At 46.8% G+C, this 27,682-nt stretch overlaps 1 protein-coding gene and 6 non-coding genes across 7 annotated transcripts in view; all 7 read left to right on the plus strand.

Annotated features, from left to right (window-relative positions):
• The first annotated feature begins 9,970 nt into the window (after positions 1–9,970).
• Positions 9,971–10,043, plus strand: Trnav-cac (transfer RNA valine (anticodon CAC)). The gene has a single exon. It is a non-coding gene; the product is annotated as a tRNA-Val (tRNA).
• A 73-nt stretch (positions 10,044–10,116) lies between these two features.
• Trnav-cac (transfer RNA valine (anticodon CAC)) lies at positions 10,117–10,189 on the plus strand. Its single transcript has one exon. It is a non-coding gene; the product is annotated as a tRNA-Val (tRNA).
• Positions 10,190–10,263: 74 nt separating this feature from the next.
• Trnav-cac (transfer RNA valine (anticodon CAC)) lies at positions 10,264–10,336 on the plus strand. Its single transcript has one exon. It is a non-coding gene; the product is annotated as a tRNA-Val (tRNA).
• Positions 10,337–10,409: 73 nt separating this feature from the next.
• Trnav-cac (transfer RNA valine (anticodon CAC)) lies at positions 10,410–10,482 on the plus strand. The gene has a single exon. It is a non-coding gene; the product is annotated as a tRNA-Val (tRNA).
• A 66-nt stretch (positions 10,483–10,548) lies between these two features.
• On the plus strand, positions 10,549–10,621 carry Trnav-cac (transfer RNA valine (anticodon CAC)). Its single transcript has one exon. It is a non-coding gene; the product is annotated as a tRNA-Val (tRNA).
• A 73-nt stretch (positions 10,622–10,694) lies between these two features.
• Trnav-cac (transfer RNA valine (anticodon CAC)) lies at positions 10,695–10,767 on the plus strand. The gene has a single exon. It is a non-coding gene; the product is annotated as a tRNA-Val (tRNA).
• A 5,588-nt stretch (positions 10,768–16,355) lies between these two features.
• Positions 16,356–27,682, plus strand: part of LOC144179307 (uncharacterized) — a 142,261-nt gene continuing 130,934 nt past the window's right edge. Inside the window, exon 1 of the mRNA XM_077707604.1 lies at positions 16,356–17,037. Coding sequence (XP_077563730.1) covers positions 16,644–17,037 — 394 coding nt within the window. The 5' untranslated portion in view covers positions 16,356–16,643. The remainder of the gene's footprint in view (positions 17,038–27,682) is intronic.

Genomic DNA, 27,682 nt, shown 5'->3' on the forward strand with positions numbered 1-27,682 from the left:
CAGATGTGTGCATTACAATCAGTATGTCATTGTACCACCTGACCCCCGGTCATCGTTACGTGTGCAACATTGCGGAATCTTACAACAGAGTATGCTGTTACGAAATGAAAGGGAAATTTGACACGCGGAGCATGAGATGGGACTTTTTTTGGGTAGACGTTTTTTAATTCGTCCACAGCAGTACTCCCCTCCGGAACGAGTAGCAGTACAAGTAATGTAACGAGTGTGGCAGTCAGTACAAGTGCACCTTCGCAAAATGCAGATCTGAAAGAGACAAAACTGAAGGACAAGCAGAAAAGATGATCGCTGGGCGAATGGGACAGTGTGGGGTACCGGCCTGCCTTTCTGCACGTGTCATCTGCTTTATTAGTGTTTCTGCTTCCAAGACAAGGTCGAGGGCTGCAGTTTCTTGCCAAGGGATTAAGTGCGCGCCTTAACCGTCTTCCCTGACATATCTGTTGTTATTTGTATCTGCAAAAAACGGAACTTGTCCACTGCACTGTCCTCAAAAACTGACCACGCAACTCACTTACTTCGCATTGATGACACGTTTGGTTGTGAAAGGCAGGGCAAAGAAAAGCCTAGAGCAATATCCACGTTTTGGTACTTCTTTATACTTATTCAGTTTTACTTAATTTTTGCGTAATATTTTAAAACAACGTGATTCGCATTTTCTTTTTTGTTGTTTTCCGTGTAAACACATAAAAAAAAAACTGGCGCGTTTGATTCCCCGTGCTTTATCTGTGCTCCAAGGCGCAGCTTATGTTGCAGGCCGGCAGACTTATTTTAACCAGCTGGTGATATTAAACGTAGATCAAAATCTCGATACACGGACGTTCTCGATTTTGATCTACTTCAAAAAAACATGTTGTGGGGAAGGGAGATCGAGGCCACTTGTGGTAAGCAGCAAACGGCTTAGCCACTGAGCAGCTCCTGCGGTCAGACTTGTCAAGTATGAACAATTTGCAGGTGTCGGACCTTTTAAACAAATTATGAAATGCACAAAGTTTGCACACATCGGGTGTGGGCTTTCGCTGTTGCGCAGTGGAGAACTCCTGCAGGCGGATTGCTCCAATAAAGTCGCAGCTAGGGAAGGGCGCCGAGAATGACATTTCGTTGGGTCAGCTTGCAATACGCTCGCGCTTCCAGCAGCAACAGACCGTTTCTACATTGGTGCTCATTCATTTCCCCTGTTGATACATAGAGCGTGATAGTGTTCAATTGTCTGGAGGGGAAAGTGCGCGAGCGGGTACGAAGTTGATGGTACGTGAAAGAAAAAAAGCCTGAATTGCATTGACAATGCAATATCCACAACGGAGGGTCGAACCGTTTCGGCATGAACCGGTAACTATTATTTTTTTTTTCGGTTCAGTTCCGGTTCGACACCCAGATATATATATACTCTGAAGAAAGGGAGTCCTCTCCCTGAAACGTCAGTAAACTTATTTCTATTTTCTACGTCTTTCTCGCACCCGCCGCGGTGGCTCAGTGGCTAAGGCGTTGCGCTGCTGAGCACGAGGTCGCGGGTTCAATTCCCGGCCGCGGCGGCCGCTTTTCTGATGGAGGCGAAAAGCAAAAACGCCCGTGTGTACGAGATTTCGGCGCACGATAAAGATCCCCAGGTGGTCAAAATTAATCCGCAGCCCTCCACTACGGCGCGCCTCATCGCCTGCGTTGCGTCGGCGCGTTAAACCCCACAACCAATCAAATCAATCAATACGTCTTTCTCGTTTGTCTCTGTCTCTACTAACCTTATATATATATATATATATATATATATATATATATATATATATATATATATATATATATATATATATATATATATATATATATATATATATATATATATATATATATATTGTTGGATGGGTTAATTCCAAAAGAACATGCGGCGGGATACTCAGCGTAGGCAGTCCAAATCAAGCGGGGCACACGACTGGCTCTCTCACGCACTCTTCTCGTGGTCCACGCTGATGGTGATGTCTGTCTGGTTCACCGGTGCTTCATCTTCCTTGTCATTATTGTGCGACGGCCAATCTCCTTGCGAGGGTAGGAGATAGCATAGAGATGTTTACCGCTGTTACCTCTTCCGCACTACAATATATATACACTAAATTTTATAGTTTATACCGTGAGTATATCAATAATAATTATACAAGGGCGAACGACGTGCCAAACTACATGTCTAAGAGGCATGAATTCGAACGAACTCCTTACTGCGTCCTGTGAAATTTAGGACACGTTGAACTTACAATTATCAGGATGGGATTTCGAGGTAAAGCCGTAGCTATAGGTGAGAGCAGATAAGCCGAACTAAAGGGGACGCGTGATACTGATAGTAGTTAATTGTAAATAAATATCGTGAGTGTATTAACCAAGTATTAAATCAAAGCTGTCGGAGAGGAGAATATCACCCAGCTAATGAATGACGATATTTGACGAGAGGAGCGATTAGTTAGGTATTTATCAAATATTAAAGGGACGTCGCATGTGAACATATCTCAAATTATAAAGGACCACGTGATTGAAATTCCTAAATTATATACTTGTAGTGATAATTCTCATAAATTGAGCATAAAACTGGTAGCACAGACGACGAGACGAAGGAAATACTGCGGGTTTAGCGCTGGCAACGTGCAACCAATCTGGTCAATATTTCTTTAAGGTTTGTTTTGAGGAATGTGCGCGCCGTAAAAAATAAGTGACGCCACCGAACAACAACAAAACAATCTGCCTGTCCAGTTGGTCCTAGTTTACCTCTGCGCAAGCCTGCACATGGTTTCAATGAGAAACTGAGTGTTCTCCGCACATTCACCGAACGATGAAAGCGGTCGCGGTTGGAGGCAATAGGATCGCTTACCAAGATTGCAGTAAAATTGCTTTTGAATTTTCGCGGCGGCCCCAAATAGGTGTGGAATAGCCAGAGGCGTAGCATCTCCAAACATATAAACTTTTACTGATTCCCTGGGTGTTTCCATACTTTTAGATAGGACAGGTATAACCATAAGATGTCCAAGCCACAGATCCGCTGGTAACGGGCCGACAGACTCTTCGGTCATAGAAGTTTACCTCTCGGGGCTGTTCAAAATATTACGTGAAATGAACCCTGAAAAAGCTGTAGAACAGAAGTGTTTCAACCAACATTTGCCCACACAATATAAACAGGGCAACAATATCTCATCAACGAACAAAACAAACTTCTCAAAACAGCGTACACTCGGCACGACAATATATACTGCCGCAGTGAACTGCCGCAGTGGGTGGATACAATCTGAAACTTGATAACAGCCAGAAGTAGGTGAGGCAGCCTTCTACCCCATGGATCAGAATCTTTTGAGCCGTACTGCCAGTGCAAGACGGGAGAGGTCAGCTCAACATTTTCCAATCCGTTATTTGCACAGATATCACAGGTGCATAAACAAAACACTGCAGCCACAACGCATAACGTCACTTTTAAGGGGCATTCACGCGGTGAAAGCCGATCCTTTACGTCCCTCTTTCATGCATATATTGTTGGAGGACGCGGTGGCGTCACAAAGCAGTTTGTGAAAGGTGCACGATCGAACCTGCCTTTGGAGATTAAAGTTTTCATAAATTTTGGGGGGGTGTAAAAAACAGGTTTTGTTCGTGTTTTCTTTTTTTTCAGAAAAATATAAAAAATTGAATAAGACGATTCCACGCAGATCTATAAAAAATTCGACATACTTCTTAAGGCAATACCCTTAGATGTCTCATCAAACGCGAAAAGAGACCGTAGTTGCTGGCGACTACACGAATGAAACCAAAAACGGCCACTGTAAAAAGAAAATGAGTAAAGAAAATATACATAAAACCTTATTTTGGTTCGCATGGGATTTCAACCCGGGGCGCCAAGAGCCGCAGCCAAATGTGGTAACTACAGCCCTGACCCTGAGCCGTGCCAGGATGGAATAAGAAAGATTCGGAAAGATGCGGAGAAAGTTCGCGGTGCCGTCACGTTAACCTGTCATGCATGACAGGTTAACGTGACGGCACCGCGAACACGATGCAGCAGTCAAGAAGTCTACGACAATCGCTGGCTTTCGCCTCGAAATCATTTAATAGGCTTAAGTGCCCGACACATTTCTCCGTTAAGACTGAAAAGAATATAACTGCTGCATGGTGCATCACAAAAGCCTTAGCAAAGCTTCCACTCTCAAAATCTGCGCACGATTTTACGTCAACGCACTGATTTCAGAAAGTGCTTCCCTCACTGCAGATTGGTCGCATCACAGCAAAGTTCCCCGGAGAAGATCTGTTTTTTTTTTTCTGTGTTATCCTGGTTGAAAAAAAATAAATAAAAAAAACTGTTTTAATGCTTTTGTGTGTTTGTTTGTTTGTTTGTTTGTTTGTTTGTTTGTTTGTTTGTTTCAAACGCTCACATCTCTACCTGGCTACACTGGGGGTTTAAATGGGCACCGAGGACGTGCCAGCTGTCTCTCACAACCGTTGGTACCATGCACATTCCTCCTCAGCAGGGCCCCTCATGTGAATACCAACGCAACGTGCTAAAATACCACGCAGAATACTTCCTCTTCATTCTTTCAGTACAATAAGCGCGTTCATGCTACTAATAGTTATCTGAGGTCGGTATCGTGCTGTGCCTAGGCTACCGCAAAGTGAAGCCACTGCTATAAGTCACATTTATACGTACAATGAATTGTCTCGAACAACTAATTTTCTAGCACCCGAGAAAATTAGTTGGAATCTTGAGTGCCTAACCCTCAGGGTTCAACGAACCCATTCCATAGCATTGCAAGAGACTCTCCTCCCCAGTTGTTTTTCTCTTTATTGTGCGACTGAATGTACTATTATGAGCAATATGAAAGGGAACACAGGAACGCGTGGCAAACAGCCTCGAAACAGACTCGGAGCGATACGTGGATGGCGCTGTGAAAATCAAAGGGGGAAGGAGGGCGCTCTTCCCCTAACTGTTGTCACTCCCGCCACGCTGGCATTTCTGCAAAGCAGCAGCTTTCGTCATATTGCCGATAATATGGTATCGTCCGACAGCCGATAAGACGCACGACGGGGATGGGAACAGTTGTTGGAACAGCGTCCCCCTTTCCACTTTGTTTCCGACGGCGGCCGCTGCGTATCACGCATAGCTGGGTCTGAGGGTGTTTTCTATGCGTTCCTGTGTTCCATTTCATATTACTCATAATAGTACGTGATTGTTTTTAGTGCTTACATATAGTAGGCTGCAGTCAACCTCTCCCCAAACTTTTTGCTTTCTTGGGGGTGGTCCTTGCAAGAATTGTAGTGTTTTTCGCAGGCTGGCGGGATGCCTGCCTCGTCTTGCGCTGCGGATCATCCATGGAATGAACTGGTTGCATGTATGGTGCAGCTTCTTGTGTAGCCTGCTGGTCTGATCCTTGCACTGTTCACACAGCTGGTACCTGTAGCGAAATGGATGCCACTGTTTTAGGATTCGCAAGGCCTTTGTGCAGCACAATTGCGCTCTCTTAAAATTCAGCCCACTATTATGCTTATCTACAGGAAGGGCTCCAGCAACATAAGATATTTAGTGGTTCTGGCTTTCTCATAAAAACTGCGCAGTTATGAGCAGCTGTTTTCTGCTGTATTGACGTTGAAGTCTTTATTTAAACCAAGGAGAAGACACATACACTGAACTCACAGAGACCCAACAATGTTTTCAATGGGTCGTGTTTTAATAAGACATGACTTTAGCAGTAAGTTTATTCAAGACTAAACAAGCATTACACAAAAAGGATAAATACCTTGAATTTATTTCGGAACAGCTTCACAACAACGAATGCATGAAGGCAGCTTTTGTATCATGAAAATAATACTGCAAAAGCACCGCTTACCGTGTGTTGCTATTTAGGCAAGCATCGTCTGATCCGCAACATTTGCACTGTTTTGACACCTGCGCACGGAATTTTAAGCTGTTCCTTCGCTTCGGCACTCTTCTATGGGTGGCACCGGCAAACATTTTGCAGAAATTCAGAGAATTATCTACTAATACGTGGCATTCTTATGCCGCTTGTCCTGAGTGCGAGTTTTTACAGCCAAAGTTTTTGGTTTTTCTAAATCCTGTCCGACGAATTATTTCCATTCATGCTGTTATAACGATTAGAAGTGGAACATTCGCGAAATCTGCATTATTGTGGACATGCCATGCGTTATACGTTTTACGATTTTCCGTAACTTTTTTCATATTTTTCTTATTTTTTAGTTTTTCAAAATTTCGTCCGGGCAATTATCTTCATTTACGTCATTATAACGACTACATTTAGAACTTTCCCCAAAATCTGCATTATTGCGGAAATACAGGGCGTAACACGGTTCACCAGTTTCCGTAATTATTTTATATTTTTCTTATATATTTAGTTCTTCAAAATTTCGTTGGGCCATTTATCTTCATTTACGCTATTATAGCGATTATAGGGAAAACTTTCGCGAAACCTGCATTATTGTGGAACTGGCGTGCACTCTACGTATTGCCATTTTCCGTAATTTTTTTTAAATATTTGTTCTTGGTTTTTTTAGTTTTTCAAAAACTTCACGTACGTAATTATAACGATTACATTTGGAACTTTCCCGAAATCTGCATTATTGTGGAAATGCAGGGGGTTACACGGGTCACCAGTTTCCGTAATTATTTTATATTTTTCTTATTTTTTAGTTTTTGAAAATTTTGTTTGGCCAATTATCTCCATTTACGCTATTATAACGATTACAGGTGGAACTTTCGCGCAATCTGCATTATTATGGAAATGCAGAGCGTTACACGTTTCGCCATTTTCCGAAATTTCTTTGTATTTTTCTTATTTTTTAGCTTTCAAAATTTCGCGCAACCAATTATCTCCGTTTACGCTGTTATAACGATTACAGGTGGAACTTCCGCGATATCTGCATTTTTGTGGAAATGAAGGGCGTTACACGGAGTACTCGGCCTGTGGGAGTACTCGGCAAAGAATGCTACGCATTAAAATAGTTAGCCCTCAATTGCACCCGCGTACCTGGCTACATCTAGGCGGGAGACCTCGTTTGCACTCATTTGCCTTTAAGAAGGTGATTATCAGTTATCGCAGGAGAGCAGTGTTGTGGGCGTGTAATATACACCCGCGGTGCCCTGATATATCAGTGCGCATTATGGGTCATCCAAAGGAAACATTCTACACGGAGATTTTCACAAAATTAAGAACTCCAGTAAAATGCAGTCCACTGCTCCAGTTTTAGCGACTTGCCTGCCTGCTTCTCTTATCAAAAAGAAGTCGTCTTCTGTAAAGTTATCATGAGCGGAGTACGATTTTTTTTTTGCTGTGCAGCTTGCTAAGATATTCTGCTTTGTAAGTTTGTATCTCTCGACATATAAAATTAAAATTTGCTCACAGAAACGGCTCTACAGCGCGTCATGACATACACGAATAGTAAAACAAACAAACAAAGAACCCGATTAGCCATCCAGTCAATAAAACATCGTCTACGAGTTAGCGACAGACAGCAGTGGAGCATATGTTCGAGTTGGCCGTTATCGTTTCTTCGAGGCACCAAAGTAAACGATCACCTGTTACTCAGTGTAAATGAAGCGCCCTTTCACGATTTTGTCAGCATGTCGGCCACACATCGTATAAGGTGACAACAGTTGCACTTATGAGTGGAAATAAACAACAACCGTGTATATCCACCGGGAGTTATATGACGCGTCGCTCCCCTGCTCGTAGTCTTCCAGAAAGAAATTAAACGCAGTAGGGGGGCCCTTCTTCAGCCATAGAGTTTCTTACTAATACACTAGAGAGGAATCTGGCGCTAGCGTCTACGCGGCACATATCAAGGCCGTCTGTGTCGCCATGGGCCGCCATTATCATACATAGAGTTTCAAACTAATATACGCTAGAGGGGACACTGGCGCTGCAATCGTTCAACCACCATGGGGCTAATTGTGTGACGTAGACTCGTGATTTTCGAACTTGACTTAACTTGAGACTTGGCGGTTGTGATGTGCACTTGGCTTCGGAATTTTCTGCACCATAAATTTCTATTTCGGCATCGAAAGCGTCCAGGGCTCGTTCCGGGGCAGAATTCCAGTGGCTGCAATTATCAAATACTGCTCGGCTGAAATGAAGTGGATGCGGAAAGCAGTAGCATCGCCGTTTAGCCCATACACTAGAACTAGTTATGTTCAACGGCATTTCTGAAAATGGACGCGAACTCGAGATTCCACACAAGGTTGACGGTACGAGCACGCGCTGTTCCAACCTAGTTCCGTTCATGACGACGCTTGCGAGAACAACACGACCACCGTAGCGGCTAAGCCAATCAAAAAATAATAAACCTTTACCAGCAGTAAGTATATGTGTACAGCCGTCTAAATTTTAGGTGCGGAGTACCTTAGGACCGCACGATGTCCGCCCGCGTCCGTGCTCATAGCATTTACAACCGCAAAAAAATTCCCTCGCACTTCCCCGAGGATAGCGTGTGTGTGTAAGTGCGAATGCCCTCCCGCTCTCCCGCCCGAAGTGGAGAGGAGGCGCCCAACACCCGCAGTCACTGAGCGGAGAGAGGAGGAGGAGAGTAGCGCCCGCCGTTACGGCGAGGGCTACACGAGCGCCCTCACGCGTCGGAATGCGGAGCGCCCGCTACGCGAGTGAGAGCTCTCCCGCCCGAAGTGGAGAGGAGGCGCCCAACACCCGCAGTCACTGAGCGGAGAGAGGAGGAGGAGAGTAGCGCGCGCCCATCTCCCCCCATTGCTAGGGAAGACGAGGAGCGCGCGCACCCGCAGCTGTTGCTATGCGGACGACGGCGGCGGACGATTCAGGCTCGCTTAAGAAGTGCATTCGCACTTAAAAATCACACAGGCACCGGCAGGACCAACGTTAGGTACGATCACGCACTGCCTGCTCTTTCACCGAACACGCAGTTGCCACCACTCACTGCTACAGAACAGGGAGCATTCCGGCTACCTCGTAGCTCGTAGACGTGTTAATGCATAGCGAAGAAAGCGAATCCCCAAAACCACGTAAGAATCAAATTGTCATGCCAAGCCCAAGCCAGAAGCGGTGCTCTTCCCATAACCCCCCACGACGATATGAATTCACAGGTACAGTTTCCTCTCTAGTATACATACGAAGAAACTATATTTCTTCAGCCGCACGCCATCGTCTACTCGCACGCAAAAAAACGAACGCTTCACCGACGATTCGTTGGCTCCACTAAACTCAGCCGTGTATGCAGCTTACAAATCTATTCCCGTCGTATAACAGAATACTTATAAAACTCAATTTAAAATTAACATAAAGTACAAGTTCTTTGCATGACTAATAGCTTATACACTAATAAACATTAGTTATAGTTTTTCTATTTCAAAAAATACTTTGTGTCAAGCCAAAATGGCGGCTGGATCAAGCCAAGTTCGAAAATCACGCATCCTTCAGTCATGGCCGCCTTCATGGGGGTTGAAGCAGACAATCGGCGGCCCGAATAGACACTAACACCACGCCAGTGTCCCAGCTAGCGTATATTAGTATGAAACTCTATGAAGCTACGTGGAGCCTCGGAATTTTTTGTTCTGCAAGCGTGAGAAATGCACGAAAACCCAGCCGTATAAGCTTTAGGTAAAAAACGAAACTTTGGCAGATGTTCTTCGCATAATCATGACTAAATGCGCTGGGCATGTCGGTTAGCTTGACAATGCACCTGGTTTTTGCAATCATCATCATAGTCGTCGTCATCACCATTCCAGGCACCTAATCGTCGTCGTCATTATCGTCATCACCATTGTGATCGTAATTACGTACATTGTAGAACACCATGCTCTCGCCGTAAGGCAGGGTGTTGAAGAAAAAATAATAGTTATGCGGTAGCAAGTCCAAAGATGGTGTTGAAAAGTTTGTTCTGCTAAAAAAAAGTAAAAGTAATCCCACACGCGACACAATTTTCTGTATAACAGGACTTCGAGGTCGTACCCACGTTCACCATCCTCGTTTCCGTGGTGTTGCGGTTATCACGTGCGCCTCACACGCGCAAGGTCCCCGGTTCGATCCCGGGCGGAAACAGTTTTTAATTTTTTTCCTCCATTTCGGGATAACAATCAGCACCTTCAGCTCTTGGCGTCTCCTTCCCATCCCCGTTTCCGTGGTGTAGCAATTATCACGTGCGCCTCACACGCGCAAGGTACCCGGTTCGATCCCGGGCGGAAACAGTTTTTAATTTTTTTTCCTCCATTTCGGGATAACAATCAGCACCTTCAGCTCTTGGCTTCTCCTTTCCATCCCCGTTTCCGTGGTGTAGCGGTTATCACGTGCGCCTCACACGCGCAAGGTCCCCGGTTCGATCCCGGGCGGAAACAGTTTTTAATTTTTCTCCTTCATTTCGGCATAACAATCAGCACCTTCAGCTCTTGGCGTCTCCCTTCCACCCCCGTTTCCGTGGTGTAGCGGTTATCACGTGCGCCTCACACACGCAAGGTCCCCGGTTCGATCCCGGGCGGAAACAGTTTTTTTCCTTCATTTCGGGATAACAATCAGCACCTTCAGCTCTTGGCGTCTCCCTTCCCACCCCGTTTCCGTGGTGTAGCGGTTATCACGTGCGCCTCACACGCGCAAGGTCCCCGGTTCGATCCCGGGCGGAAACAGTTTTTAGTTTGTTTCCTTCATTTCGGGATAACAATCAGCACCTTCAGCTCTTGGCGTCTCCTTTCCATCCCCGTTTCCGTGGTGTAGCGGTTATCACGTGCGCCTCACACGCGCAAGGTCCCCGGTTCGATCCCGGGCGGAAACAGAGATTTCTTTTCAGCTACAAGAAGAAAGCCTGTTAGACCCGATTAAACCCCGTGGGCGACAGCCACCAACGCTTTTAACAGCATAAATTCAATATATTCACGGTATGCAGCAATGTCGGTATATCGCGTTGCCGTACGATTGCCTTACGGATTTGCCGGCGTTGTGGGTGGGGCTAATTACGCCCTGTATTCCTGGTGATTGCCGCGCCGGTGGGGGAAGCAGCGGAAAGAGCGCGAAGCTCGGAGCAGCCCAGCACTGAAGCAGCACGCGCTGAAGTCACTTTTCCCCCTAGTATCATAATCCTTTTTTTTTTCGTAGGTGTCAACCTCCTCACGTCGCGCCCCTTCAATAATGGATAGCGCCCTCGAGCGACGTGAAATAGGCTTTAACGACCATGTGAAAATTTGCTGGACGTACAGGTCTAGTGAAAATACCTAAATCAAGTGGCCCGTGTGCGGGTTGGACACGCGTTGTGATTGAACCCCATCCGCCCACTGGTTTATTTCCCCTGCTCTTCCTCCCCTTCCCTCGCACGAGGCGTTCGACCTTCATTCATTCATTCATTCATTCATTCATTCATTCATTCATTCATTCATTCATTCATTCATTCATTTGATTGCAGTGGGTGCCGCATGTGGCTGTACTGTTCGACGTCAAGCAAAGAGGGAATTTAGTGGGCACGTGCTTTACTATATTCGGGAACAAGTTAATAAGAACGGCAATAGCTCATGCATCGTATCACTCCGCCAAAGCGACAGACCCGGATGTCAACGGGCGCGGGCGTTTTCAAAGGAGATTGCTATGAATGCGTGATATCTCTTGCATTTTCTCGCGTAGTTTATTTGTTGTCACTGCAGTAGTTTAAAAACATATAAATCCATGATATGAGGGAAACGGGTCCCGCCATGTTCAAAATACTCACAGTAATGCACTACTTGCGCCGCGCGGAGTAACATCCGGCTGCGGTGATGAGGCCCAGAGGCAACTTTCGCTGATGAGGCACAGCGGCAAGCCCTAGGAGTTAAGGGTATAACAGAGAAAGTTAACTTCGAGGATGTCGAGGGGACGAAAAGAAGATTAAAATGCTGGTGGACGAAAAGCAGAGAGGGGAATATTGCCTAGGACAATTACCACCTGTAACAGGGAAAAGAAAGTATTTCGGGCCTAATAAGCTTTTTGTGCCTGCTCTAAGCAGCGCTAGTATTAAACCAAGAGTGTAAAACATGGGTATATTAGTCATTTTTGGTAAGATGACATGTCATCACCCCGCTACAAAGGGGAAACCAATAGCAATCATCATCATCATCATCATCGTTGCCGTTCTTAAGCTGTAACCGAGTATACTCGCCTAATTGATACTTCTGTATTTGGCTTGTTGAAATGGCTCATGAGTGATTTATACTGTCTCTACTTCTGAGTTTCTACTTCTTGGTGTTTCTACTTCGAAGTAAAATAAACCTAGCGGTCAACTTGTTGGGAGAGTTTCACAAAAATTGAAAGAGCGCTTTTTTTTTAAATATGGGGCTCAAAGAGTTTTGTCGTTTTTTCTCCTATACATAGACATAATTTGGACGCAGATTGGTTGTTAAGGTGGCAACGTGGACATTAAAAGCGCCTTTTTTTCTGTTACATTCTCACTTATTGTATCCGTAAGGGGAACATTTGTCTTTCATACAAAACATACATAATTTAGACAAACCTGAGGGGAGTCGCTATCACTACAGTAGGTCGTGGAGAGTCGGGCGGACAGGGATCCTTTTTCCCGCTGTACACGCTCCAAGAGCAAAATGGTGCAACATGCTTTTAATGAATGTGCAAGCACATGTGAGGCGTTTTTATTTTCAAAATCAGCCAGATCCACCCAACGCGAATTTGAGAAATAAGCTGAAATTTGTAACGGGACCTAGATGCAACACCGTGAAAGCTATTATATGATATATTTTACATGTCAGCTAGGGGAAGTTCATGGCCACAAGTAATTAAAAATTATGCGCTGATTATGAGCAATATTTGGGGTGATAAAGTTTGTATTTGTCTCACATTGAATTGAAATTCTGAAGTGGATGCGGCACTCTTATGAAAACTTTATTTAAATTGACTTTCAGGCATTGTGCGATTGAGCTTTTGGGGGGAAAGGCATCAAAACGTACAACAGGGCTTCGAGCAGGTGAGTCTTCTTGGCTCCATTAACAGCTCTTTTCGAATTCTTCCCTAGGATAATTTTCTTGGGCGCACCTGAAGGCACTCGCGAAGTAAGCAAGCTCTTCATTTCTTTGCCATGAATTTCCGAAACGCTTCACAAGAAGGCTGCAGAGAGAGAGAGAGAGAGAGAGAGAGAGAGAGAGAGAGAGAGAGAGAGAGAGAGAGAGAGAGAGAGAGAGAGAGAGAGAGAGAGAGAGAGAGAGAGAGAGAGAGAGAGAGAGAGAGAGAGAGATATTCTGGGGCTTCTAAGCCGCGGCTATTTAGTTAAGTACTGACATGGCAAATATGGGAGTAAAAAAATGAATATAACCAGAGTTATTTCGTAGGGTAGGGTGGGACGAAATGAAATCATTGTTTCGCATCTCTCAGTTTCATTTCGTTTACTTCTTCTTCCGTTCACTTCGTCGTTGACATCTGGGGACCGATCTTTCGCGAATCTACCAATTTCCGTCCGAATTCATAATAAGCCAGCCACGAAAAGCAGCAAAAAAAGAACATCCGAAAACACCAACGTTAGTCTGCACAGCCAAGCCAAAAGCAAAAGCCCATCGGGCAAATAGATTTGTCTCACTTTGATGAGTGAAACAGCAGGATCTAGCTCATTTTCGATACGAACTACGATCTGCATACGCGTTTTCAGGGCGTTATCTCAACTATTTTCTCGTCACCCATTTTTTAAAGAAAAATTTCAATTTTTCTTGTCCGTGCAGTTTTATCTGACCTAGTTTCAGTTTCTAGATCTGGCTCATTTCGAAAAAAGGAACGCCTCATGTAAAGGCCTACATCTGGGGAGAATTTGACAAAAACCGAAGATGGGTTTTTTAATATATTTGCTCCTGAAATTTGTGTTTTTCAGTTTTTTCTTGAAACTTGCGCGGCCGTTTCATCCTAACCGTGCAGTATACAATTAAAATATTCCGTGTGTTTGTTCATAACTGTAAGGATCACACGTGAGTGAAATGCGAAGTTGCAACATAAGTACATTTTGTAATATTTAGGCTCAAAGTTCGAACAAAATTGTGCTGTGAGCCGAGTTTGACATTTTATTGCGAAAAATGCATATCTTTAACAGCAGTAAAACTTTTTTGATCAATTTACACCAGGTGTGGATTGAGCATAAAATTTACGAGTCGCCCCTCATAAATATTTTCGTAGCTAGACGTCACTAGAGTTGGCCGAGGCGCATGGGCATGGGGTTCACCTTGTCGCGTTCCAAGATTTGTTACAGATAGAAAATATTGCTGAATCTCGACATTGGAATCATAAGGGAATGATATAAAATTTTCAAATCAAACTGAAGAGGTGGACTAGCCACCCTTTCTTCGATCTTATCTGAAATCACCCTCATGTAACCAAGCCAGCGCAGCGGCTCGGCTAACATCGCCGTTTCCATTAAATGTCCTCTCTCTCTCCCTCTCTCTCTAAGCCTCAGCGCATGTCCCAATACATACATCAAACTCAGAGGCCACAGGCCCACAACGCATTCACATTTAACAGCTGGAGCCATTGAGCCGTGGTCTATACTGGAGGCTGGCTGCGCGTCGCGTTTTCTTATGGCCTACCGCGTATATACTGGAATGTGCCATTGAACGGCTCGAGCAGACCGAATGTTGAAGCCAACAACGCCGCGTTTATCGATGTCCCTTGTCCGCAGCACGTTGTCCGAAGCACGCTGTTCACTTTGCAGAAAAAGCGTAAAAGTGTAGAAAATGCACAGAGCTATAGAATTTCAATAGAACGCAATATGACTCAGCAGGTGCCAACAGACAAGGCAAATATGCTATCGAAAACAAGGTTGTAATGGGAAAGTGTTATGTGGAAGCGTGAGGAGGGGGTGACGGTGAGATAGAGCAACAGGAGGAGGGGGGGGGGGGGGTAGTGGCGGGCTTGCTCACAGTATATGACAAGCTACCCCATGGTACTTTCTTATCTATTTTCTATTTACTTGTCTACGATCCCAGCTAGCCCCCGTGGCCCCAAGGGGGAAAAAAAGTATATTGTACTTACGTACGTGAGTAACCAGGACGGACCGTTTTCATCGTCATTCTGATCTGGTCCACAGCAACGTGCGCATACGAAAGATGGGCGTTATGAACACGCCTTCGCTCGCAAGAAGCAGTCAAGTGACGCTCAAGTAAAAAGAGAGAGAGAGAGAGAGAGAATAACTTTATTCAGGATCAGTCAGTGGTGATCCCGACAGCCCTAGTTCCGTCTTCTGTGGTGCAGAGCCCTAGCCCCGGCTGCCTTCTGAAGTGCAGAGATCCACCGACAGCCTTAGAGTCCCGGCTGTCTTCTGAAGTGCAGAGATCCAGCGCCGCCTTGATGTGGATTACCACGCGGAGCTGGTCAGGAAAAGAGGTAGCCTGAGTCAGCCAGTTGGGACTCGGAAGGATGCGCAGCTTTGTTTCTAGGTGGACGGCAGACACACGGATCCAGCGGCCTCCTTCTTCATCCGCGGGAAGTGGTGTGCTGTTCGGGAGAATGCTATCTGAGCGAAAAATGTCTCGCAAAGTCATTCATCGCGTCGCGATGACCTTGAGCTACCGGAGCGCAAATGTGGGGTGTGTGACATCAAGCCACATGACCCGCCGCGGAGAGGCGCCTTAGCGGTTCTCGCTCGCCGAAGCGACACCACGTGACTAGGCGAGGTTATAACGGCTGCTTCGCCGGCGCTTTGTCGCTCAGTTTTCCCGCAGATGGCGCGCCGGCTAGAAGTTCTGTGCGTGCACTTAACATGTCGCTCGTGATAACTATGTTTTTAGAGGTAAGCGTGCTTTGCCTACCAACTACCGTTTGAATGACTTGATGGCTGGCGGGCTTTCCCACTGCAACTGCATGCTTTCAAACGCATCGCGGCACCCGCCGTTAGCTTAAAGGCACACACGCACACAGACAGGCATCGCAAACACCATCATGACGTCCTCCTCACTAACCGGAGAGTGTGCGGCATTCTAAACAATGTCAAGTACTTGAACGAAATTCTAAGCAATCCCATGCATGTAACTACGAGCAATACTGCCAGCGAGTCTATAACGAAACAATTCACCGCATCTAAAAACAAGCCTTATAGGAGATCGGTTCCTCCTTCAAGTTTTTTTTATATACCGGACTCCAAAAGCTTTATTTGTATGTAATCTCTGGAACACTCTGCATCTGCCTTTTACCGGATTGTACCAAAGTGTTTTAGCACAGTGGCACTAACAGTGACATTTGCTAAACCCCTGTCCTGAGGGAAAGGATGCCGAGGGGAAGGAAGGACGCCTGAGCATGCGCGGAGCGACTCGGTTGCTGAACGAAGGAATACTGAGCCGGCCAGAAATAGAGGACAGCGTGTCGTTCCTGCTGGCGCAAATGTTCCCGAGTTCCCACTCGTTGGGATACACACGAAGTGCATGTGTACGAAGTGCATTGGTGTAGGCAGAGTCAATCAATGCTTTTCGAAGCATTGAAGGACTCTGGCGTAGGCCTAGATGAAGTCATGCTGCGGAACGCCGTGCGGAGGAAGCAGAACAACAGGAACAGCCGCCGTTTCGCTCTAAGTGTCTCTGCCCACGCGTGCGTGCGTGCATCAGTTGCCTGTCATCACATTTTTAGTTGATGCTGTTACACGCGAAAGGGCAATGAACCCTACGTGTTTGTTGACTCCTTTCAATCCGTGTCCCGCAGCGTGCCATGAGCCTTGTCCCGCCGTCCCTGGTCCTGCCGCTGCTGCCGCTGTTCCTGTTGTCCACGTCGTGCCTCTTATCCGTCATGTGCCTCTCCTCCTCGCCTTCTTCGTCGAGCACCGGCGACGACGACGCATTCTCGTCGGAAGCAGCCGCAAACGAGTCTCTCCGGTTGGCCCACCGGTGGAGGCTTCCGCGCTCCGTCTCCTTCCCGGGCCGTAGCGCCCGCCGGGAAGGAGCAGGTGGAGCAGGAGTCAGGGGGCCACCCCCAGTGCAGCAGCAGAAGAGGGTGCCCACGCCCGATGAGATCCGGGCCCTGCGCCGGCTCGTCTTCGAGAACGGCCTGGCGCACGAGATCGAGCAAGAGGTCCAGGGGCGGCAGGCCAACTACCCCGTCGGGGGTGAGCACTTACGTTCCACTGCATGCACCCGCTTGTGTCTCTCACCAATGCCACGGCGAAGGCATAAGCGGAAATCCTAACCGTCGCTGCCCTTAGCGTTCTATACAGCAAGATGTCGCTGCTCACAAAAACTCAAGCGCCCCGCCCTTAAAGGAACCATGATGAGAAAATACAACTTCATTTAATTTGAAAGATCTAGGATTCAGTATCTCACTCAGCTTCATTACAGCCACAAAAGATGTTTTTTAACGAAAAAAGAGCAAGAAATATTTAAAAACTTTCAAATTTTGCGCCACAGTGACGTGTTATGAGCAATAATGACGTCATACGGGCCAACAATAAAACATAATTTTCAGTGCGTTAACTGCATGCTAGCATTCAAGTGATGCGGTCAAATGGAACTAGAGGCCCCATTACAGACGTCCAGTCATGTGTCGGCGCGACAGGTCAGTTAGGCGGCCGTCAAGCGCACAAACACGGTTCTGTGACGTCATAGAAAAGTTGCGGGAAATTGGCTAGGGGTTCGCGACTGCTTCACACGTTTTCTTTCATATCTCTGTTATTTGTTCGAAGATTGCGATGATATTGGTATCATTGTTATCGGGACTAAGCAGTCTTTCTAATAAACCCAACTTGTATTTTGTCTTCATGGCTCCTTTAATGACAGCCTGGAAAGTTAAACATAGTGACGCGCTCCGGCACTCTGAAAACATCCTCACTGACCTTCAATGTATAATAGTGAAAATACCGCTTGATTTTATAGTTTTCTGCCGCTGTACGCCCGACTTTTACAAATCGTACCAGCGGTGACGGGACGCCTTGAGAATCCGGACAACCAGGACGTCGGGTACAGGCAAGCAATGCGAATGCAGGTCTCGGCTTGACATGCTTTTCTACACATGTGCTGCGTCGTTCTTTGTTTTTTAAGTGCACGGATTTGCGTAGACCGAAGGGATTTGCGTAGGATCTCGCCCCAGAAGCGTGTGCTATACGGTCGCGTCACGTCATGTATATGTGTTGCACCGTGCAACGTGAACGTACTGAAATCTGTCCACTCGAAGGCTACATTGGAGAAGCACAGAAATATTGCTGCATAACCTCTATTTACACATTTCCGGAGTTCCCGGCATCGATCTCTCCCAGGAAGTTATACACAACCAACTTACACAAACACGTCCTTCTCTTGCGCTTCCGCAGTATGCGTAATACTGACGACAAATTGTACCTAACAAAGAAAACGCTAGCCTCCAGATGTATTTTTACCCGTAGAATATGAGCATAAAAATCAACCTTCATTGATGAGGCTGTCAAGTAAGTGCACATCGACATGACGCCGAAGCACGTCTCGTCTCCCGTCTAGAGATGTTCGCAGGCAGCTAAAAATGAATGGCATCACTACCATCGTCCGCTTATTGCTGGCTCCTGGTTGACTGCGTACCAGTATGCAGTTTTAAGAGCATTCACAGCAAGGCTAGCTTTGAAGGCGTTGGATAGAGTTAAGAACAAAACTCGAATGCAAACCCGAGTGGGAACTGAACACAAGTGTTTACAATTTCTATTTTTACAGCGAAACTCTCCATGGCTATGGCGAACAATCTGTGTGTAAGCAAGCAGATCGAGAACCCTCCAAAGCACGGAGCGCGCATGCACGAAAGAAACCGAGTGCGAGGGGCGCAAAACCACGAAGAGAACGAAAACTTCCGGGGTCTCACGGCGAAACACGCACTGGCCACATGTTTGTTAAGTAGGTGGCGAGCCACAAAGGAAAAAAGAACACACTCGCAGAGTATCGCTCGTTGGTACGAGGAAAGACGCCGCGACCAGGGGCAGGGATGTCACCATCGCCGGCGCGGAGGTGAGAGAACGAGAGCGCGCCCGTGCCGCTGAATGTAACGTCGCTGTCAGACCGACCCGAAGGCCCTGGAAGCAGAACGTGTCCACGGCGCCGAGCGCAAGCGTCAACGTCGTGCCGATCCGACTGTGCGGAGGAAGAACGAGCCCGCGACGCCGAACGCAAGAGGCGGTGTCGACGCTGCGGCCGGAGTAAGAGGAGGAAAAACTTTTATTGCAGAGCATGTCAGCGCTAAAAGCACTGGATGAAAGTGGATCCCTCTTCACAGGATTCCATATGCTGCCTTCGCCACCAGGCCCCGGTAACCAGCCGTAGCTGATCCTCCAAGGCGGGGCTGGGCAGCAAGATCTCCCAACGCTCGCTAGGGGTACGGGTGGGGTTCTTAGTGGAGGAAACGCGGAGGGGGGGGGGGGGGGTGTTTTGGGCTGAAGTCGCACTATCCTATCATGTGGCGAAGAGTACCGAGCTGCTAGCATAATGGGCAGGTCTTGTCGTACTAATTGGGAAACATGTTATTCAATAAGCGAGGGTGAAGGAAGATCCCGACTGAATATCGATACATTACTTGCTGCTCCCGCTTGAGCTCATTGCCCTCCACCAAGGAGTGGGCTGGAACCCATACTAATTCGACTTGACTCTCCGGAGGCGTTTTGTCTCTAAGGATGCGAAGTACCCGCCGGGACACCCAGCCTGACTGGAAGTTCCTGTACGCCTGCTGCGAGTCGGTGACAGCCTTGGAAATTACCGGAAGGGTGAGGGCTAGGACAATTGCCAGCTCTTCCGCTTCTTCCACCTCTGATTTGAAACGATGCGCTTGTCAGCATCTCGCCCCTGGTTGTCACCACCGCCACTGCTCTGGTCGTCCCCTTGTTTTTTGGAGGCATCCGTGAAGACGACGCCGTCTTCGCTCTCCAGTAGCCTTTTGAGGGCACGAGCCCTAGCCTCACGCCTGTCTCCATGGTGAGCCGGATTCATGTTCTTTGGGAGAGGCCTGATCTTGATTGCGTCCTGCCATTTGTCCACAAGCTGTTCTCGATCGGTCAGCTCTGCCACGCTCTAGCCGGTTCTTCCCAGGACACGGCGGCCCACCTTAGTGTGACTCAGCCTGTTTTTGGCTGGATAGGTGGCCTTAAACCAGTTCGTCCATGTTTTGTAAAGCCATCAGGAGGAGCTTGTCTGTCGACGCACTCACGGGAACTCCGATGGCCTGATTAACTACCTTGCGTATTATTGTGTCCTCCTGACTGCCTTCTCCCTTGTTCATTAGGAGGTAAGGCCCGAGGCTTCTGAAAGCCCGGAATGCAGCCCGGAGCCCGCATCGCCCTAAGGGGAGTACGATTTCGTTGGCCTGCTTTCCTCCGAACTGCAGCTCTTGCCGACTACGTTGCAATTGATGACCCGCAAATTGACCGATGAGGAGATTAGCGCTGCCCTCACTGTGGCGGATGAGGCGTCCGACGAAGCATACCCGTGCATTGTGCTACGCCCGGTTCGTCGTACCGCAAAAGAAGCCGCGGATGCTCTCGTGGTTCTACAGGAGTTTTGTTACGAATTGTGGGGTTTAAAGGAGTACTGACACGAAATTTTCGTATTACGTTTTTTCCGCTGCTATGGGACCTACCAGCCCACTAATCATAGAATGGCACATTAGACGGTCGATGGTAGCGTAAACAATCCTGCACGGCGTCGTATGTTCGTGTCAGTATGTGTCAGTTTCGGCTTCGAAAAAAATTGCCCCCACCTCCCCGAAGGGAATCGTGAGGAAGTGCGAATGCATTTCTTGCGCCGAGAGTACACGGCGTAGTAATTCTGCAATCGCCTTGAGAGGCGCAGTACCGGCGAGGGGGAGCTGTCAGGCGAGCGGAGAGGCGCGCGCCGAGGGTGAGTGCAAACCTAACGGGGGGAGAGGCGCGCCAGCTGCAGAGCATGTGACGTCACGGCGCGAGGAGAGGGGGAGCAGACGCAAAGGCGCCAGTGCGCGGTCACGTGGGAGTGTGACGTCACAGCGCGAGGAGCGGTGCGGGAGCCGGCGCGGGCGCGCGCAGCCACGGCGCGGGAGGCGGAGCGCGCGCGGGTCACGTGGGGTGTGACGTCGCTGCGCCGTTGCTACAGACGCTCCTCTCCGCTCCTCGCGCCGTTGCTAGGGGAGAGGAGGAGCAATGCGGACGGCGGATTCAGGGTCGCTTATAAAGTGCATCGCACTTAAAAACGAACGCCGAGCGGCCGCCATGACAGGAGGGCGCCCATGACGTCACCATTCTTGTCGCAGCGCTGCTGGCGCTGCCCGTCTGGACGCAAGCGCGAGCGAGCGCTCTGAGACCGGTCGAGGTCTTCACCATCCCCAATCGCCAGGGCAGCATGACTGCAGTCCCAAAACCATGACGTGTTACACACGGCGTCGAAGCGCGCGCCAACCGCACCCAGCGCGTCGGCTACGGCACGGGAGCACGGGGGCCCCGACGTCGGTCTTTTCTTTTTGTTTTCCTGTGGAAACACACTTCTCAAAAAATACTGGCACGTTTCATGCCTCATGATCACTCCTCGCTGTATATTGCAGGCCGGCAGACCAATTAAGCGGGATTCACACGACGGAGAAACCCTCTCTTTCTTGCCCGCGGGACCCGCTCACGTGACTGGTTTTAGGCTCCACCCATCGGTGGGGATAGCCCGCGGAGGCTCCGGGAAAGAAAATGCCTCCGCGTGTTTTCGCTCGACGGCGGTGGCCCTCAGCGGGGAATGGAACCTGTTCCTCGGCGCTGTCGTTGCTAGTCACTCCGCGTAGCTCCGCGCGTGTGGATGCGCCGCCAGGCCGGATAAACAGCTATTGACGTCACATATCCGTCCGCCTCCGCGCGCCTCCTCCTCCGTCGTGTGAATCCCGTTTTAGGACCACCTAAAAATTTTGAGCCTACGTCGGAATCTTGACACATGGAAGTTCTCGTTATTCATCTCCACCAGAAAAATGGCCGCTGTGTGCGGTGATCGAACCCGCATCCTTGTGGTCAGCAGCCAACGGCTCAGCCATCAAGCAGCTCGTGAGGTTCACACTTGTCAAGTATTAACACTTTCAAGGTCTGCAGCCTTTTTAAAGCAAATTATGAAACGCAACGAGTATGCCATATTTCGGGTGTGGGCCTTCACCATTGCGCAGTGCAGTGATAGTATTATGGCCCGAATAATGTCCCAACACAGCTGCAGCAAAGGAAGGGAAAAGCCGATGTTTCATATCGTTTGTAGGCTGCCCAGAGTGGGTCGTTGCTTTTAACTCAGTCTTGCATTCTGCTTGCACTACCAGGAGTAGCATAACATTCCAACATTGGTCCGCACACTTTTCCTGATGTAACGACGAAGACAGCGTTGATAGTATTGTGGCTGATACGAAGGGGAAAGTGGGTGAGAAGTTACGAAGTTACTGGTGCATAAAAGCAAAAAGTTTAGAATTGCCTTGACCGCAAATTATCAAAACCGGATGGTCGAACCATTTCGTTGTGAACCGGTAACCGCTATTTCTTTTTTCGGTTAAGTTCCGGTTCGGGTTCAGCGTGCTCAAAAAATAACGGTCGGGGTTCTGTTCCGGCAAAAATATCGGTTTGGTTCCGGTTTTCAGTTCGGTTCTCTTCCGGTTCGACACCCTGGTCTTTATGGCCCTTATAAAATGCCAATCGAGCTAGGTGGCCTCAACCTTTAAAATTCCTCATCATCATCATAATCATCATCATCACCATAATCATTACAATTTGCGATTAATTTGAACTCCAGCCAGCTCCTTCAAAACACTTCCATAGCCGCTGCTTTCCTGACTTATCAGCCCAAAGGGAGGCATGCGTGAAACGTTTGTACATCACTTGGCCTAACTCTAACACATGTGGTGCAGGCGTAGTCAAAAGTAATCAGAGCATGGGTTCCTGAACTCAGGCCAATTAGTACTCTGCCATGTATGGGGCCAGCAGTAGCCCTTAATCCGCCTGCACAATCCGTGATATGCTCACAGTTGTGTATTAGAGAAATTCCTTGAAATTGACGATACCATGCATCGTTTACTTTCGAGCACTCCTGTACATTAAAAACAGACAATTTTATCCAACTGTGATTGCACGCTGTTCTCAAGAAAGGGAAATATACACAAGCATCTCCCTGGATGCTCGCTGTCTGGCCCATACCCCCCCACTTCCTTCGCAGCCGAAACGTGATGCTCACGCCGTTCCTGCTCAGGTTGCTTTGCACGTGGCATGTGACCTTAGCCGGCGCCCTGAGAGATGTCAGGTCCCACCATCTGTCAGTGACGACACACCCTCCCACCTGTTTGGTAAACTATACAGACACGGCCGATCGTCAACTATAGTACTGGTCGTACCCGTTGAGCATTTTTCCTCATCTTCAGGTTCTCACACCTTCGGTAAACCTAAAGCCGCTTGTAAACCTTCTCTCAGCCATTAGCCAACCATCGCTAAGGGTTTCGGCCATCTGCTTTGGCTGGTAGCTTAACTACATTATACGTTCAAAAATTAAGATGCTTTGTCGAGACGTGTCAAACAATCTCACACGTTTACATTCATGCGTCTCTTCTCAGTGTAGAAGGGCTTTTTAATTTTTAACTTGTTCGAATTCTTCGGCATATGCAATGGGGTATGACTTCTGATAATTATGTTTCTGTCGCCAATTAGGCTGCACACCAACCTTGACTGTCTTTGATGTCTACTCTCATGAAGAGCCATTTTGCGATTCCCTGAGAAGAAAACAAAACTTAACAGAACAACCGTAAGGTATACGTCGAGTACGAATACCTATAACATTACAAAGCTTTTCACTTTTAATTAATTTTGAATTGTTTTCTTAGTTAGGTTTCTGCTTTTTCTTGTTTTATTTTGTTTTTGTGCTTCTTTTCTGCTCTCTCTCCCACTTTTTTGTGATCATGGGAGAGGATCCTTAACTGCCCCAACCCTGCCCCACTGAAATTGCTGAGATGAAGCATTTGCGTATGCCACGTGCTTCATAGACGTGCGTGGTATTATTAACATTCTCTTGGCTCAATGGTTCGTCACTCTTGCTGCTTTCTCAGTTAAGTTCACAACTGTAAGAGGTGCTGGTGACTGATTAGGCTGTAGAAGTTTATAAAGAAGAACTGGCCTGTCAAGAATGAGGCTACCTCAATCTGAACTGCTCTGGGCCTCAAATTGCACCAGTGGGCTATAAGGTGACAAGTTTGAAAAGTGAAATTCTCGGGCCTGGTTTATTTCAATGTAAGTTAACTACACGTAAAGCAACAGCTGTTCTCTTCAACTTTTCAACCTGTGTGGTGATTGTTATGTGTGTGTACTGGCAGAGTGCTTCGCACTGGCCACATTTGGCCTTTCTGCACAGCTTTGGGACTATGCAGTGAAGCCACAACAATGGCCGTGTATAGGGGTAAACGTAGCTACATATGAACATAGCCTTCGAAAAACTCCGATACTTCGAGGCATACATATCAAAAACCAAGTAATGAGTTATTCATAGGTTTACTTAATTTACACCTTGCAAAATTAGGAATGCTTAGCTTATACTTATATTCAGCTTATACTTATAGCAATTATATTCAGCGCTGTGCTTCATCCCTGTTCTTTCTCCACGACGCTAGTTATGCTGTTTTCATCAGCAAAGCAGTAGTTTGCCAACCAATATTCCACCTTAGTATGCATTTACAGAGGTGGAAACTTAAGTTATGGTCAAATAACATCCTCATTAAATTGCATAATGACTATAAGCTTACGTATAATGACTATAGCTTATGTACTGCACTGTATTTTAGTCCAGGCAATTTAGCTTACACTGAGAATCCAGCAAATAATATATGAAATAAAGAAACAATGAGTATAATTCATTCTGCAGCATTATGTGCATGAAAGCATTTGCCATATAACTGTTGATTGCTGCTTAGCTCACCAAAAACAAGAAAGTATCATATTTATATGCTTCTACATCCCTGGCCTTTACTGGAGCCTTCTCACAATTGGGAACAGTGAGTTACAGAGCAAGCTACTTAATTTATGTAACTGACAATACCTATAATTACTTGAAGTGAATCTGACTGTGCTACCTCGCACAACACGACTACTTTGAGTTTTTCGCAGCACTTGGATGTATTGTTCTCGAGAATGGCCTTGCAAAAGTCTAGCCAGAATCTAACAGCCCTACCTCTGCCTGCAGGAACTGACTCTTCCTTCTCAGGATCCACATGTGGACACGGCCTTCTGACCAACTCTCCCTCCCTTCTTCTCCCCCTTCTGGCCCCTGGGCATTCGTCACCTGTGCTAGTAATAGCCTCTTACTCACTCACCTGCAAACAGTTAATTACTTTTCCATCACTTTCCCCACACTTTTTCTGGCTTATCTGATTTGAGCAGCCATCCAAATGGGTCTCAACACCGGAAGCATTACTGAAGCACTTGCAAAGGAGTGTCAGTCTGCAGCAGTGCATCCTCGTCCCCAGGATGCATGACCAACATTGCCCCAAACCATCCTCTGTGAATCGTTTTGTTTATGCATTGCTCCCAGTGCCTGGCTGGTCTCGGGCTTCTTTGTTCTTTCTGGCACCAGACCATGCCTGGCTACCTTGTCTGATAGGGAAATTGTGTACGTTTTTTTTGCGCATATAACTTACACCAAAAATGCAAAAACTTCAGGGGTGAAGTGCATATAAAAGTGGTTTATATGCGATGCAAAGCGCACCGCATATGAAAGATCATATGCGAGGTATTTCGCGGAAAGTTGGGGTGTGGGTTATAGGCAAAGGGCGGGTTATATGTGCAAAAATACTCACCGTATTTTCGCATTACTGGTCCTCCCTCACCCAGACTGCTCTTTTTTTGGCCGGCAATGTCAAGTTGGGCTAACAAAGAACTGCTACCCACAAGAGTTATTGCACGTGCACTCTTAGCAGAGGGCAGCCTCTCCGTGTGTGGTGGTCCCGGTGCATTCATTCCGAGTGATGCGGTCGAGTCTGCTCTAGCAGTGCTATTCTAGTTGTGTACCAATTCGCATTGACAAACTGAATGCACTTGACCCTCCTCTCCCCATCACTCTGTCCTTCTCACCACTCTGTCCGACCACCGTCTTTGCTCTCCTGTACACTTTTGCAAAAGCTTCACACACAGACCGCTTAATGTAAAAGGTTAAACGCACACAGACATACTGTCAAGTCAGTAAAGTACGCCAAGAATGCCACTTGATTAAAAAAAGGCTGCGTCTAATCTCACGGCAACCGTGAAAAACAGTAGTTTCAATAAAATCTAGCAGGCTTAAAATTTCCCGAATAATATTACGTCCCAACAAAACCTAACATACCATAACCTCACCGAAACTAACGTAACCTAACCGAACACGTCGTAACCTAACCAAATCCAGCCCAACTGCAACAAACGCAATCTAACCCAGCCCAACACACAAAACACAAACTATATGAAACATAATTCAACCAATTCTAGAAGTCCTGTGTGTCGATCTCTTGATATAGTAAAAACAAGAATAAAAAAAAAAAGCCTAACAAAATCGTGATTACCTAAAAGTTCCGAAAGCTAAAAAAAAAAAAAATCATCGCAATGTCAGACTCGAACCTGAGGCTTCTCATTTAAAACCAAGTTCTTTACCGCAGCACTACAAGGGCAGCCGCAAACACGTCTTTTTAGGGAATATTTATCCCATATAATCTCCGGGTAGAGTGCTTAGCCAATGAGAGGCAACTGCCGTGAGAAATTTCTGACGGCAATTCTCACGTTTGCCGTGATGATAGACACTACCTTAAAAAAAAGCCTTCAAGCAGGGGGAAAGTCTGGCTTATTGTATGAAGCAGTTGAACATTTCTTCATCTCCCCATGCCTGCATCTTTATGCAAGGCACCTTGCAGGAGGCAGCGCTTGCTGTCTTTTCTTGAGTACTAGTGCTAAACCTCGTGCAGTGGGCGATTAATGCTACCTACACCAAAGTGGACTCACAGAAAGGTCTTGGGGTACATCTCAATGAAAATAGTACCAAACAACGTGGTACTATTTCATACTTTCATGTTTATTTGAATAAAACAAGAAAAATTACAAAAACATAAAATAAAGAAAAAAGATCCAGTCGGAAGGAAATGTACTGGGCCGTCAAGACACAGTATATGCGAAAACCATGTGAATCTGCTAATTCAGCCAGCTGCTTGTTTTTCCCCTCACCCAAACAAGCGGCTATGCAGAAACACAACACACAAAGCACACACACGCACAAACACAAAAGTAATGCACTCAACAGTCTAGTTAATTTTTCATGTCAAACCATTTATGCGTTCTCATAGGAAAAAAAAATCGTTTTCGAATTCATGGTTGAAGTTGTAAAGTGACCATAATGGCAGTGTTGTTTGCTCAACCAGCAAGTACAAGCAGTTTCTCAAGTACTGGGGCTTATTTCTTGAATGAATGAATCATTTTATTCCTCGTAAAGTTTACAAAAGCACTGCGACGGGCGACTGGGGAAAAAGTAGCTCGCAGGCAACTTGACCAGCCCAAAAGCCCAGTAGACACACAGGGCAGCCAGACAGCGGCACGAGAGAAAAAACAAGAAGAGGAGAAAAGAAAGAAAAAATAAAATAAAATAAAAATAAAATAAAATACAATTCAGAATCACCAGTACAATGTAATCAAAATAAAATTGACATCTTTGTCACTACAGAAATAAAATACAAATAAGAACCACCAGTACAATATAGTCAAATAAAACTGACATGTTAGTTACCACATAGCACCACAAAAAAAGTGTGAGAATTAAGACATCAAGAAATAT

Source organism: Haemaphysalis longicornis, unplaced genomic scaffold, assembly GCF_048455015.1.
Source record: "Haemaphysalis longicornis isolate Haplotype H1 unplaced genomic scaffold, Haemaphysalis longicornis Haplotype H1 scaffold_4, whole genome shotgun sequence".
Lineage (NCBI taxonomy): Eukaryota > Metazoa > Arthropoda > Arachnida > Ixodida > Ixodidae > Haemaphysalis > Haemaphysalis longicornis.